This window comes from Bactrocera tryoni, chromosome 3 (genome assembly GCF_016617805.1).
Source record: "Bactrocera tryoni isolate S06 chromosome 3, CSIRO_BtryS06_freeze2, whole genome shotgun sequence".
In the NCBI taxonomy this organism is placed as follows: Eukaryota; Metazoa; Arthropoda; class Insecta; order Diptera; family Tephritidae; genus Bactrocera; species Bactrocera tryoni.
Genome location: NC_052501.1, coordinates 66,461,062 through 66,477,164, shown reverse-complemented (window position 1 = coordinate 66,477,164; position 16,103 = coordinate 66,461,062). Strand labels below are relative to the sequence as shown.

The 16,103-nt window shown below is 35.3% G+C and overlaps 1 protein-coding gene across 5 annotated transcripts in view; it reads right to left on the bottom strand.

The window, feature by feature from the left end:
• Nucleotides 1–14,927, bottom strand: part of LOC120771379 (flocculation protein FLO11) — a 153,763-nt gene extending 138,836 nt beyond the window's left edge. For 3 of the 5 annotated variants that reach the window (XM_040099342.1, XM_040099346.1, XM_040099345.1), the window contains exon 1: nt 7,289–8,205. In XM_040099342.1, the coding sequence (XP_039955276.1) occupies nt 7,289–7,438 (150 nt within the window). In that variant the 5' untranslated portion in view covers nt 7,439–8,205. Of the gene's footprint in view, nt 1–7,288; nt 8,206–13,016; nt 13,140–14,649 lie in introns of those variants that run through there. The other 2 variants (XM_040099343.1, XM_040099344.1) reach the window with 2 other exon arrangements.
• Nucleotides 14,928–16,103: the final 1,176 nt, after the last annotated feature.

Below are 16,103 nucleotides of genomic sequence, written 5' to 3'. Positions count from 1 at the left end.
AGTGTGAGGTTAGCTTTGGTTTAAAAATATAGTTTTCTAACATAAATCTTATTTTAATATTTTCTTCTATTACACAACGGTGTAGCAGTAGGACTTTATTTAGACGCTTTTCGAAATATCTCGCTTTTGTGTACATGCTGGCACAAAAAAATCCTTTTTCTTCTATTTATATTTATATTTCTATTCATAACCCGCAACAAATGCCATTGACAGCAGCCCGCATCTCGCGAGCCCTTGCACACCACTACGCCCCCACGCACGCGGCTACCCGCCATGTGTTGTGTTTGCTTTTATTTTGTAACAACAAACAATTTCGTAATACAAAAACATTGAGCTGTGAACTCATAAAAATGCAAACAACTTGTTTGCTGACATTAAAAACTGCTCATACAAGCAATTTACACAAACACATGTGCATACATACAAAGCCACATTCAAAAACATACACATATGTATATATAAAACTATATAAACAGGTTTACAAACATATGTTCATACATACATACACATTTGTTTTGCTTTTTATTGCCTACAAGTACATGAGTTTACTATATTAGAGAGATTGCCCCTAAATGTATGCTACAAAAATAAATGTTTCACAGCAGAAATCTGTAAAGTGTTGACGAGCCTCCTTCTATATATTCGCTTATGCATTTTCATATTGTGTTACTTGAAACTGCCGCACAACAACAACTCAGTTGTTGCTGTTGTTGCTAGTGCTACTGCTATTGCCATTGTAGGGCTTGTTATTGTTGGCATTGTTGTTATTCAAGCACCATAGTCTAGTTATTGTTTCAATTTTACTATGGCTTTTCCCAGTGCTGTTGTAGCTAGTGGTCGTTGTAGTCGTCGGCGTCGTCGTCTGAGTGCCATCGAAAATGTGTTTTGCTGGCATCCCGTGCCCTCGCGCCCTCTTCCCCGCTCTCTCTCTCTTATAGCCTTCGTTGGTCGATCACTCCGGTGGCCTTTTAAATATTCTCTTTTAGTGCTTTTTAAGGTTTAATGATGCTTTTTGCTACTTTGTATTTATAGCAATGTTAAGACGTACTCAGTCGCATTCGCTATACTGGGGGGCTTGGGTGCACCTTGTAAGTGAACTCTGGTCGAGTGTGACGTTATTTTGGGTTGAATTGGTTTGGTTAGGACAGTGTTTATTTTAAGACTTTGCATTTTGAAATAGACAACTAAGTACTATGGTTTGTATTAGGGAGGCTCCCTAAGAGATTTTGAGGTCTAAGAAAATTCTGAAAGACTTACATTAAAGAAAGACTTACACAGAAGTAACACGCTGTAAACCAACGCGGAAGCTGTAGGTGTCAGCTCTGTAGCTTTTATTTGCAATAGAGCAGGACTCTCCTCTCGTCTCGTCTCAGCTGTTTTATTTTATACGAGTATTGAGTAAGACGACGCCTTTTAATATTTCCCTTCAGTAAGAGCTGCCATTTCATCAAGGAAAGATATGCGATCCAACAACGAGTCGAAATTATTAAAATTTACTACTGAAATTCGGAGTCAATGGCCTCAACTTTAAGAGCGCTACGAGCAATTTATGGTCGTCATAATCGTCCTGTCAGATCAACAATTAAGAGTTTGGTGAAAAAGCTTCTAGCCACAAGCACAGTACAAAATGCTTCCGTGGCAGTGAGACAAAGAAATTTCCTTAGTGTCGAAAATATTGTTGCCGCTAGCGCATCAATTGAAGAAGACCCAAATCAGTCTCTCACACGTCGTTCTCAAGTGTTGAGCATCTCTGTGACGTCGTTGTGGCGAATTTTGCTAAAAAATCTTGACCTACTATACATCCTTACAAGATCAAATTGACGTAAGAACTGAAGCCGCTTAACCACCAGAATCGTCGTATGTTCGTGAATTGGGCTGAGCAACAACTTGAAAATTATCCGGATTTCATCGAAAAATCATCTTAACCGATGAGGCTCTGACTGAATGGCGTCGTAGTATGGGTTATTGGTAAGGCAGCAATCCACAAATACTCCATGCGTCACCATTGCATCCCGAAAAAATGACGGCTTGGTGCGGTTTATGGGCCGGGGGCGTCATTGGGCCGTACTTCCTTCGTGATGATCAAGTCCGACACGTTACTGTGAATGGGAATCGCTACCGCTCAATGGTGACCGAATATTTTTGTCTCAAATTGGTTGATATGAACTTGGACAATATGTGGTTCCAACAGAGCGGCGCCACAAGCCACAAAGCGAATGCTACAATCGATTTATTGAAAACCAAGTTTGGTGAACGTGTTATCTGACGAAATGGCTCAGTCAATTAGTCACCTCGGACGTGCGATTTGACGCCGTTACACTATTTAGTGTAGGTCTACGTCAAGTCTATAGTCTATGCCAACAAGCCAGCGACGATTGATGAACCTCGTACGAATATCGAACGTGAAATTGCACCAAAAACGGCCGATTTACGCTTGAAAACTGCCGAAAATTGGGGTCAGCGTTTGGACTTTTGCAATTGTGCCCGTGGAGGTCATGCAAAAGAATTCTCATTCAATATATAATGGAACTTTTGTACAGCTCTCATTCAAAAATCCGTATTCTTCTTTACTGGCGCAGAGGAAAGTTTTTTTGAGAAAGCAAATTATGCATTTTCTATAAAATTTAATTTTTGGCCGCCTCTCAATTTCAAAATAGAATGCCAAGACATTCTAAAATATGATAAACAATGAACTTTTTCTCTCTAAAACTTTTCTCCTATAAAAACTTCGCTGGAAATAAGTCTAATCAATCTGTAATATTTAAAAACACAACTTTAATGTAAATATTTATTTGCTAACATTTCTCAAATGGCCCACTGTCCTCCCGTCGATTATTCGACTCGTTTAGTTTGGTTATTTTATGGCCTCTGTCGTTAAGTATTGACTAGTCGCTGAGTCTGCAGGTTTCGGTCATTACACTACAATGAATGCATGTTTATACATTTGTGTGTATGTAAGTACGCAATAGCTACTTATATAAGTTTAATGGGTCTATTATGCATTTTGTTACATCATGGAGTTTCTTGTTTTGCTTTTTTTGCCGTAATATTTGGGTCTCAGATTCGTAGAGAGTATGGGAATTTGCGTAGAAATAACTGTTGGGCTAATAAGGTGCCATGTGGGTCAAAAGTAAATCTTTCTTAAAATGAAATGATTATTTTAAAAACACTTTTGTGCGAACGAAATTGGAAAACGAAACTAAAAATATTTGCAATTTTTAAAAAAATATTTTAGAATAATAGTAATTTTTTAAATTTTTCGGTCTGAATTTTTGACATGTCCTCTATTCCTCAAGAAGCTGCTTATTTGTTGGAAGCGGCGACATCGGACTACTAAGGAAGCAAAACAATATCCAAAGAAAATTTTTCGAATGAGATAACTATAGTATAAAGCTGCAGTACAAACTGATCGATAAATATCTACTCTTTGTATGGAAAAATTTTGTAATTGACGAGATATAGTCACGAAATTTGGCAAATTGTCAAAAGCAGCGGTACAATCTTCAAAGAGGTTGCTTATATCAGACTACTGTATATGTATACATAGCTGCAATATATGTATATGGTAGTGACCGATCAAAATTAATCTTTTCATATTATTACTTTTTTTTTATTATGCTATAAAAAATTCAACTGCGAAGGGTATTCTGTTTTCGATGCAACCGCAGTTAAAGTTTTCGCTGGTTTTTAATATTTTGTGTTTTTTATTTCAAAATAATTTTATACCAAATCGTGTTAGTTTATAACTAGTCCGAAATAAATGTGATGAATTATAATAATATATTATTTATTTCTTTCAGGCTGAATTAATTGAAACTAAATTCAATTTGGTAAATTATTTGAAGATATAATTTACTACTCAACGGTGTTTTTCTAGGTCGCAACTAGTGCCAAGAAATCAGTTTTAGCACACCCTAAATACATTACTTCTGCAAAATTTTATTGTGTTTCATTGATTGCTGATTGATTTGTACACTATAAAGAATCAGAAGAAATTTAGAATTGTGTTATGTGGAAAGCAGGCATCGTTGCAGTCCGATTTCGCCTATTTTCGCACAGTTACATGCGAAGCTGAGAAGAATGTCAGCTACCAAATTGAGAACTGTCGGGCTTACTTTGAGATATGTAATTTACCCTAAAAGTGGGCGGTACCACACTCATAATTTAGTTTTTACCCCGGCTCCTATTAAGCTCTCTCAAACAATATCGATTGAAAAATTTTATGTCTCTGGCGAATTTAGTTATTTTTTCTTCCTATTTTAAGTAGTTTTTAACAGTACCGTTTTATGTGGATGCATTTTCACACACCGCTAAGATTTATCCGGAGCGCATTTGATTATTTCGGCTTTGAGAGATATGTACATTGAACTTACTAGAGGGTAGGGCCACACCCACTTTTTTTAAAACTTTAAGCCGCCAGGTGCCCCTTGCCACTGCAATCCTCTGTAAAAAATTACAGTTCGATAGCCTGATGAAGTGGTTACTTATGTCAATTTATACGTGTTATTTAAATAGCAGTTAATGGGTGTGGCAGTGATTCGATTATCTCCGTCTACGAACTCCGCTTTAATTTTTTACCATGTGTGTCAGGTTTCATCCTCAATTTTTACTGAAGTTACAGCTTGCACGGACGGACAGATAGACAGACAGTCACTCAGGTTTCAATTTGTCTCATCATCCTGATAATATATATTTAACCCTCATTGTTAGGTGATACGTACAACCGTTGAATAAAAAAAACTATTATATTCTATAGCAGCTTGTTGCAAGAGTATAAAAACTTGTACAAAATGATGTGAAAGATGTAATTTTAAAATAACATAACTCAAGTGGTACATCGACGGCTCGAAAACGTCGGAAAGAATTGATGCGAGAGTCGCAGGACCATGCTCCAAACTCTCCATACCTTTGAGAAGTTTTCCGAGCATATGCAACGCAGGGGATTTTGCTATAAGTTGGTGTGTACAGATAAATCTCCATCAACCCGCAACCATCGCAAAAAACGAATAACCATACTTAGGACAATCAAGCGACACTTAAAGCGATCTCTGCCTACACGATCAAAACGCTACTAGTGCAGAAGTGTATGGAACGGTAGGACGTGAACTTTTCATTGCGCTTAGAGCTGCTTCGCAAGAATGAATGAGTGGGCAGGGAGTGTTGTTGGAAATAACTCCAAGGCATGCGCTATGCCAAGTTGCTAAAGGGTGGTTACAACCTTAAGGGGGTATTCTGGTTTAGTTCGAAAAAATCGATTTTTTCTACATATATATTATTATATATTGCCCTTCAAAAAAAGAGAGAATTTTTCGAAATTCAAATTATTTTCCGAGTTACAGCTCATTTTGTGACTCCGACTCCGACTGCGCGCGACTAGTTCTCAGACTTTAAACTCGTTTTTCTCATAACTACTTTTCTAAAAACGGTGTGCATGATATCTCAAGTTCTACTCAACCGATTCACATGAAATTTTACACAGAGCATTCTAATGCATTATAATATCGCACTACGAAGAGCTTTTGAAATAATTTTTTTTTATTTTTAAAAAATTCCGAACCACAAAAAAGCAGGGAAAATACGAACCTTTTTTTTCAAACTTCCACCATTTTGTAAAATTTTTTTTTTCAAAAACGTTTCGTAGTGCGATAACTACACTTTTACTCTTCACGGACTTAAATTTTCATTTTAGGTCAGGGAAAGGACTTATATCCTGCACACCCAAGACAAGCCATTGTTTCATCAGTCTCGACTTGGCCGACCTGCAGGTTTTTAAAATTTAATTTTTTTTCTTATATTATTTATGTTTTGTATTCTTAGAATATCAGTAAAAAGCATGTAAAAAAATGGATCGTCAAAATAATTTTTGATTTTTTTTATCGCGTCAAAAAAAATACCTAAAATTCGGGCTTCTAAACCATAATACCCCCTTAATATTTTTAAATATGCAATCAATCTCCCAAGGGACAAACTCAGGCTACTTCTCGCTTTCTACATTGACCATTGTAAGCTCAAGAAGCACTTATGTAACGTGGGCCTAGCTTCTTGTGCAAATTGCCGGTTCTGTCATGTGGAGCCTAAACACAAGAGCACATGCGAATTGAAATATTGGAATATACCTATATGCTGTGGTTAGGGTCGTTGTTGCTTAGGAGAGGGTACAATAAACCTTAGGCCGCGGTGCATTCCTCATTTATTTATCCATTTATTTATCTACACGTAGTTAGATTTATGTATCAACTGCACTGTATTCTTATAGTACACCATGTCGTATGAGCAACACAGAATGTACAAATTGCTATTATTAATGCTCAGTTCATTTCATGCATAATTTTTTCTGCGTACAACTTGTAAATAAATATTTTTGTGGAAAAAAACGTTAATACGAGCTGTCAATTCACTACCTTTTTGCACACAACAAGTTAATATTTAGTGCCTCAAGTAGAAACCCCGAAAATTAACACACTTTTCAATTGTTATTTTATGCGCCGTTTACGCAACGTGTCTGGCATAAATGCCATGTCTGAAATTACCTGCTGACAAGAAAGTGTGTGCGCGCCGCAAAGTAGGCTACGAACGTTTAGGCAAACGATATATGTGTAAAGAATACTAAGGACTCGTAGCAACCGCAACTATCTGGTTATATGTAGTATATGTTTTAAGGTGATTCAAAAAAATGTTTTTTTTTTTTTTCGTTTGGTACTCGGAAAAATAGTTTCCTAGACACCTCTAAGAAAGCCTCTTCAAGCATGAGTTCTTAATTGTAACGAGAAGGTCCTTCTACATACAATTTACAATTTTTTCTTATTATCAGACAGAAAAATTTATATCTCGCTTCCAAGTACTTGTAAAAAGATCTTGTTTCTTAGATTTTGTAAGAAATTTTATGCTCTACAAAAAAGAACTCCACGATTTTTTCGTAAACCCAACCGTTTAAAAGATATTAACAGTTGAAGTTTGATTATTTTTCTGAAAATTTTTTGTTTCTTATGAATTTTATAACTCAATGAAAAAAAATTATTATGAATGATGAAACTTATGGGCTTTCTTAGAGGTGTCTAGGAACCTAGTTTTCCGAGTGCCAAACGAAAAAAAAAAATGTTTTTTGAATCACCCTAATATTTATATGTAATATATATGTATGTACGTGCGCTGATATATAAATATATTGAATATAAAATTATATATGTATAAGATATAGTTAAATGTGTGTATATGTTTGTGTGCGTATTTCACTCTAATTTCACACGCACACACCCATTAATAGCTAGTTTAGCATGTGGCGACTTACGATTTTATGATGCAGCGCGGCCAACTCACGTTCCGTCACACGTCGGCTGGCTGCCTCGCGGCGTCTTTGCCGAAATTGACTGTATTTGTAGGCCAAAATGACGCCGGGCAAGGCGAGCGCCTCCAATGGTGATTTGCGGCCGAATGGCATGCTTGCTACTGTTCGCTCTTTTCGTGTTGTTATTGTTGTTGTGGTTCTTTTCGGCTATTTGTGTCAGCTTTTCTTCGTTTTATGCTTTTATGTTGAGCGTAAGTATTATTGCTTGTTTCTTATTGTTGTTGTTATTTGCTATTGCATTTGTTATGTTTTTGTTGTGCTCTTTGCTTTTCGCCGACTGCCTTTTCGTCGGCAGTTACGTGCTTGCCTACCCAATTAGCTTAACCCCAATTGGGCGTACATATGTGCGAATTACGCTATTACGCAATTTCATTTAAGCACACAAGCGCACACAATATACTTTTATAACATACATATATTTATGTTCTATACACAATATATATTTATATAAATTTCGCACATATATATTTGTATATCTGCTTTCACTTGCACTTTCCGTACGTTTTATTGTTGTTGTTCTTTCTTTTGCAGCTCGCTGTTTGTTAAACTGAACACGTATTTCTTAACTCTGTGTGTGTGCATGTGTTAGCTGCGCTTTTCCACAACACTAATCCTGACACAAAATGTTGCGGATTTTCTGGCTTGTTACTTCTTCTTAATTTTTAAAAAAATTTTTCTCACACAATTTTGCGCTTTTTCACTTTTTTCTTCATACTTTTCGTTTATTATTATTTTTTTGTTATTTTTTTTAGTTAATTCTGCATACTTTGGATACACTGGACCACTCGGAATTTTTGGCAGCAAACAATTATGTTTGAAATTAATTAAAATTTATTTTTACATTATTTCTGTGCTTATTTAATTTAAATAATTTTTCGTTTTCTTCGATATAAAGATTAGTGACTTTAGAAAATATTAAACACGATTCACTAATGTAGTAAAAAATTGTAAAATAGTAAATACTTCGCATTATTTTCTTAGAGGCAATGTCTCAATATGTCTTCGCAATATATCCTGTAGGGGTTGCATGGGTTTTCTCGGGTAAAAACCAGCCTTTTTTCAAGAATTTTTTCTCATTTAAAAAATTAAATATTTTATTAGAATTTTTTATTGTTACAATTATACACCATCAGAAAAAAAATTCTGAAATTTTTTGAAAAAAATATTATAAGCTCGGCCACAGCGACGCCGACCTTAACTTGGAACTTGGACGCAGCAAAAATAAATAAAAACTGAATTTTTGGCAGTCAAAAAAAAAAAAAATTAAAATTTCAGAGAAAATTTCGTGACAGATTTTTCAAATAATTGTGATCCAAATACCTCTTGGTTTAAGTCTTTAAGAATTGTATCTCAAAGACCTGTGTAAAATTACATGAAAAACGGTTGAGTAGTTCTCGAGAAATTTCGCCAACCAACCACAGTTTCACAGAAAAAAACGTGTTTAAAGACGGCGCACTTAGCCTAGAGAGCCTCAAGGCAGTATCTCCAAAACGATTACGTTATCAACTTTAAGATATAAGACAATATTCTAAATGTGTTGTAGAATTTAATAAGATATAATAAAAAAATTTAAATTTTTGAAACCCGCAAGCTTATGTAACCCCTTAGTTAAGATTTTAAACCTGAACTTAGCTAATTTGATAAAGGAAAAGCTTTAGAACATATTTAAATAATATTAAGCTTTTTTCAAATTAATTTTCTGATTTTGACATGGTAGATGGCGCTGCTGCCTTTATACTTCTTAAAGTCCTTCTTTTTCATTCAGTTAGACTAGGCTTTGTTTATGGAATGTGCTCTTGCTAATAGAAATATCATTCACACTTTCTAAATTAATGAAGGTTGGTAGAAAAGTTGTTACCAAATATAGACCAAGACCTGAAAGCTATTAATTTCTTAGTGACTGTCTGAGATTTGGACGTATTATTCATCCGAAGTCGCTTTTATACTTTTTCTAGCGTTTGCAAAACAAGGACCTGTTCTCAAGATATTAGTAAACAACTTTCTTCAATGAATTGTTCGATAACAAAATTCCTTCAGATTTAAAACTCGTTTATTTTTATAACAGTTATGTAACAGTTTAGTTATTAGTTTACGAATTAACGCATTCAGTAGGTGACTGTGTGCCTAACATAATTCTCAGAATCATACTCTTTAATTCGGTCTGACTAAAACAGGTTCCAAAAGATATTCAGCATTCGGTAGTTAGCAATGATGTTGGAATATCACGAAAATGAAGACTCTTTACGAAATCTTATATAAAATTTGGATTATTTTCTGTCTCATAACAGGTACTCAAGAAGCAAAAAAAGAAGTTCTAAAAGAACTTCAAGAGTGGAAATAAATCCATATGTCTTCAAAGAAATGTAAAAACATTATAGCTGTTGAATTATTGGTTCGTGAGATGTGTCATTTCGAATAATGCTAGTTTCGGTATTTGGAAATAAAACCTTGATTCATATTAATTTCATGCATATTGTGTCAAAAAAGTACCAAGAAACTGTAATTTAAATTTCCTGGATATATGATATTCCAAAAACATATATTTTGCTACGTTGGTAGGACTGTCCTTAATTACTATGCTAAATATGAGCGCGTTCGTCAACTAGTTTGTTTACAGCAGCTGCTTAAGTCGGTACACCTCAGAAGTTGCAATTTGAGTATTATACGTACTCTGTATTATGCGAAGCAACTATTGGTTACCTGTTTGCTTAACTCCGTATTATGACAAGATATACGTAAGAACAACATTTACAAATTACTTAATTTTATAAGCAAAGTAAATGTTCTCCAATTGCAACTTTTCGTACGCTTTTGCCATTTTATGGTCGTAATAATCGTCCACCGGTGCGTGCTATACGTCGAATTGTTGAAAATTTCAAAGCAATATTTCTTTACATAATGTTCAAGTGCCAAAAAGATAAATAATCGCTCGAAGTAATGAAAGTATTGCTGCGTTTCAGGCTCAACTCACAACCTAGCGGATTTTGAGAAAGGTTTTTCAGCGAATACAAGTCTAAAATAAAAACAAGTAAGGAAGGGCTAAGTTCGGGTGTCACCGAACATTTTATACTCTCGCATGATAAAGTGATAATCGAGATTTCATTATACGTCATTTATATATTTTTAAAATACCGTATTTTTGTAAAGTTTTATTCCGCTATCATCATTGGTTCCTAATGTATATACTCGTATTATACAGAAAAGGCATCAGATGGAATTCAAAATAGTGTTGTATTGGAAGAAGGCGTGGTTGTGAACCGATTTCACCCATATTTCGTACAACATCAGGGTGTTAAGAAAATATTATATACCGAATTTCATTGAAATCGGTCTAGGAGTTCCTGAGATATAGTTTTTGGTCCATAAGTGGGCGAGGCCACGCCCTTTTTCAATTTTTAAAAAAAGCCTGGGTGCAGCTTCCTTCTGCAATTTCTTCCGTAAAATTTAGTGTTTCTGACGCTTTTTGTTAGTCGGTTAACGCACTTTTAGTGATTTTCAACATAACCTTTGTATGGGAGGTGGGCGTGGTTATTATCCGATTTCTTCCATTTTTGAACTGTATATAGAAATGCCTGAAGAAAACGACTCTGTAGAGTTTGGTTGACATAGCTATAGTAGTTTCTGAGATATGTATAAAAAACTTAGTAGGGGCGGGGCCACGCCCACTTTTCCAAAATAATTGCGTCCAAATATGCCCCTCCCTAATGCGATCCTTTGTGCCAAATTTCACTTTAATATCTTTATTTATGGCTTAGTTATGACACTTTATAAGTTTTCGGTTTCCGCCATTTTGTGGGCGTGGCAGTGGGCCGATTTTGCCCATCTTCGAACTTAATCTTCTTATGGAGCCAAGGAATACGTGTACCAAGTTTCATCATGATATCTCAATTTTTACTCAAGTTACAGCTTGCACGGACGGACGGACGGACAGACGGACGGACAGACGGTCGGACGGACAGACAGACATCCGGATTTCGACTCTACTCGTCGCCCTGATCACTTTGGTCTATATAACCCTATATCTGACTCTTTTAGTTTTAGGACTTACAAACAACCGTTATGTGAACAAAACTATAATACTCTCCTTAGCAAAATTGTTGCGAGAGTATAATTATGTGTTCTGCAACACTCAAAGCTAAATGTATGCACGTGAGCATTCAGAAAAGAGGCAACAAAATATTGCAGGCTGAACACAAGTGCCAAGTGTCTAATCTATATCTGTATTACATTGTTCTCACTCAAAAACTGAAGCCTTTTGACCATCGTAAAGTTCGTGAATATGCTCCTTTTGCTTGGAGCACCTTAAAATGATAAAGATTTTTATAAGAAAATCATCTTCACCGCTTATGCTCACTTTCATCTGAGTGGTGCGGTAAATAAACAAAACTGTCGGAGAAAATCCACAAAATATTCATGAACAACCAATACATGCACCTAAAGTAACAGTTTGGTTAGGTCTAGCGTCTGATGGAATCATTGGTCCGTACTTATTACGAAATTGAGCTGGTGACACCGTTTCTGTCAAGAGTTAGGGGTATACATCAATGATAACCAACTTGCTATGAGAGGAATGGCAAGAAATTCATCTTGACAACATCTGGTTCCAACGAGAAGGGTGTTTCTTGCCACACTACATATGCAATAACCGAATTATTGCGAGAAAAGTTTGGAGATTCGATTTATACAAGAAATTGTGATATTAAATAGAGACCATTCAAGACAAGTTGTGATTTAAGACCATTATAGTACTTCTTGTGGAGTTATTTGAAGTGATAGGCCTTTTGCAATAAACCAGCCGCTCTTCAAGCTTTAGAAGTCAAGATTGAAAGCGATATTTATGACATATGGCTTGAGTTAGTGGAAAAAGCAGCCGAAAATTGGATTCATCGAATTCGTTCCTGCAAAGGAAGCCATGGAGGCCATTTTGATGGTGCTACATTCAGAACTTCATTGTATCGATTGTAATTCAGATTATATAAAAAACATCAACTATTTTCACATAATTTTTCTAACTCCGTATGATAGGTTCTTATGTAAGCTGCAACTATTAACATAAGGGTATTTTTTCAAATCAGATAGACATCAGTTATAAATATTTCGAATTTTTCTCAATAAGCATCAGTAAGTGGAATTAAAATTTGTTTTAAGTTAAACATTTGTTTTCTGATTGCTTGGTTAATCGAATCAGATTTGAAAAAAATGTCACAGCTGTTTACAGCATTCGCAGGCACATATTTAACTTATTCAGTACGAATCAATAAATCCAGAAAACATGTAATTTTTAAAAATCAAAAACACGCAACACGATAATTTAAAAAATTCAAACTTCCAGCATTAAAAACTTGCTTCAATTACAACTGCCAAATGACTAAGAATTCCACTTGCACTTTCTAGCTGCATTAAGGGCGCACACATTTGCACTGAGCTAACAAAATCGCCATAAATCACTTCCAAGCAGTGTGACAAGCTCGCGCGAAGCGTAAATTGACGGCTGCAACAAAATAAAACGCGTACACAAGCACGAACTCCTACAAGTATGCTACTGATTTACTATTGCAGCGTTTAAGTCGAAGCAAAAGCGCGGGACTGCGGCATTAGTTTACTACAGCTACTTGTTGTTGCTTTTATATATACACTTTAGTTGTTGTTTTTGCTAAAATATGCAGTTTACTTATACGACTGATGCTTTGGTTACGTTGAAGCGCGTCGCTGATGTGACCACGTGCAAGCAACCACAACGAATGTGTCGCACTAGCTCAATGTTTCGGCTCGTACATGGCTGATTTGGGTAGCTTTGCCGTTCGCACGCAGCGCCGAGGCGAATGCCGCAGCCGAACAGCATCCCTGGAGCATGCAAAATGTTTGTGTCAACAAAGCGAAATAGAAGAGCGAGTGGCAGAGGCGAAAGGACTGTTGGTGGCTTTGGAGGGGGATGGGGAGTGAGTATGTATGATATATGTTTGATATGTGTGCATATGTCGAAGTGTGGTGGTGGGCGGGCTTTCGAAGTTAAGTTCGAAGATTTGCTTGAAGACAACTTGCTCGCAATTATTTTTTTATTTGATTTAATTTTTTAATTTTATTTAATTTTTTATTATTTTAATTTAATTGAATTTTTATATTTTTTTATTTTATTTTTATTTTTAATTTATTTTAATTTACTTTAATTTAATCTAATTTTTAATTTTATTTGATTCATTTTAACTTTTATTTATTTGATTTAATTTAATTAATTTTAATTTAATTTAATTTAATTTTAATTTAATTTAATTAACTTTAATTTAATATAATTTAATTTAGTTTAATTTAATTTAATTAATTTAACTTAATTTAATTTAATTTTAATTTTAATTTAATTGGATTTAACTTTTATTTTTATTTTATTTAATTTTACTTAATTCTTTAATTTAACTTTTAATTTAATTTAATTAATTTTAATTTAATTTAGTTTAATTTAACTCAATTTAATATAATTTAATTTAATTTGATTTAATTAAATTTAACTTTATGTTTTATTTCATTTTATTTTACTTAATTTAATAAATTAACTGTATTTAATTTTAGTTTATTTTATTCTATTTCGTTCTATTTAATTTAATTTATTTATTTTTTTTAATTTCTTCATATTTTATCTCTTTGTCTCTCACATTCGAGCGTTATTCTCTTACTTTTGCTACACAAGCACGCCTTCCAAAGTCTGTCAAAGCACTTTCCTGCTACCTCAACAAAGGTCTTTTTGGAATTGGAAAGAGAACGATGTTGGAGAACATCTGGGCATGTAAAGCTACAAACATTTGCAGCGAATCAGCAAATAATGTTGGACCAGATCTCAGCTGCTGTGCAATTTTATTAAAATTTTAGCGGGTAAAAAGAAAAATCAAGTTAAACGCGCCTTTAGGTATGCTTTATTTTTCAATGAAATTCTAGAATTACCAGTCCATAATTGGTACTTTTAAATTTAAGTTTTTTCTCGAACTCTGAAGTCATATTGCTAATGAATTTGCCACCTTTAATACCTTCTGTCTTTTATCACCTCATTGAAGTCGACGCCCCGAAACGACACGTGTCAATGAGTCAGTCGCCAGTCCAAACACTTTGCTACTCACGCAGTCAGTCACGCTTCAGCGCTCGCGTGTACTCCTCACCAGTCGCTATTGCAAAAACAAACACAAACCCAAAAAAATACAAAAAAATTTCGCCTTCATCACGCGATTGTCGAATTTTCGTCGCAAACGGACATGCAATTGACGGCTTTCGTTTCGATTTTAATGTGCTTGAAGGGTATGCTGAGCTTTAATTTTTACCTAGGCGTAGCTAATATTGCTTTTCGTTCAACATTTGCTGCTTTAATTGACGCGAATAATCTGTGCTTTCGGTTTTTGTTGCTATATTTGGTAAGCTGTGGCACGTGACCCACGCTATGCGTTGCGTATTTTCATTTGAGTTGTTATTGTTTTGGCTTTGGACACTCTCTCTCCTTGCAAAACACCGTTAAACACACGCGTATTTGTTTTTTTGTTGCTTTCTTTGTTTTATGCCAAGTTGTTCTCAAAAAGACCAACACCGCGCGCGCCAAGCTCTACACAGTTTCACTACTCAACTTCAACTGACTGCCCGACTTAGCTTCGCTTGTTACTGTATTATTTCACTGACACTGCGTTGTTTTTGTTGTTGTGCGTTTTGCGTTTTCTCAATTTACTGTGTGCATACGCTTGCTGCTCGCAGGCTGGCTGGCTTGCCGGTCGACGGAGGTGGGCCCAGGTATAAGTTTTGCATGAGCTGGCGCTCACTTCCAGTGCGCATAGTGGAAGCGCGAGAGCGCGATAACTGTTTCAACATTTTCGCTGTTTTATCGTGTTCAGTTCTTTCTTTTATATTCATTTTTGTCTTTTGTTCTCCCGCTTTTTCACTTTTTCATCGCTCTTTAGCAAATTTCACCCACTTTGACCGCTCCACAGTCGCTGGTGTAAACAAATCGCTGTCAATATTTTCTTTGCTTTCATTTTCAACGCTCTTTCGTCATCGTCAGCATGTCACTGATATGTCAACCAACAACATTGTCATCCCCCACTGCTGCCGCCGTGTGCCGAGTGTGTGGCCTTTCTTCGGCTTTCAGCATTGCAGACTGTCCTTTAGCATTAGCTGTGTCTGTGACGTTGAAATTATAACCTATAAGCAGCATTTACTTTGTGAAATAAATATGTCACTTCCGTCTGTTGTACGTGTTTTTGCGTTGATGTGATATTATAACCATTAGTGCCAGCAATGAGTAAGGAGAGGTACAGCAAGCTGAGAGCGAAGCGACTGCATTGGTAATAGATGTTGCTGTAAAATATTGTTGTATAAAAAGTAGTAACAAAATAGTTTCTTAGCGGTTAGTGCCACATCACTTTTAAATCAAACCAGCTAGTAGTTGCATCATGCACTGTATTTTGAGCCATTTCGTCACAAGTTATCATTAAATTGTTATCATTCAAAAGAATGGTGTGCTCTCTACTCTTAACTTGTTCAAAATGTCTTTTAAACGACAACATTTTGAAAGTAACTAGTGACAAAATGGCGCAAAAAATACTACTTCGGAATTAGTTTATTACGAACTAGTTAGTTACATCTTGAACTATTGAAATTCGTGCTTACCTTTAATCAGTTCAAAATGCCTTTTGAACGATAAGAGTTTGGCGGTAACTAGTTACGAAAGACACTACTTCGGTACTAGTTTATTACGAACTAGTTTGAAATTTATATAATATGGCCTAGT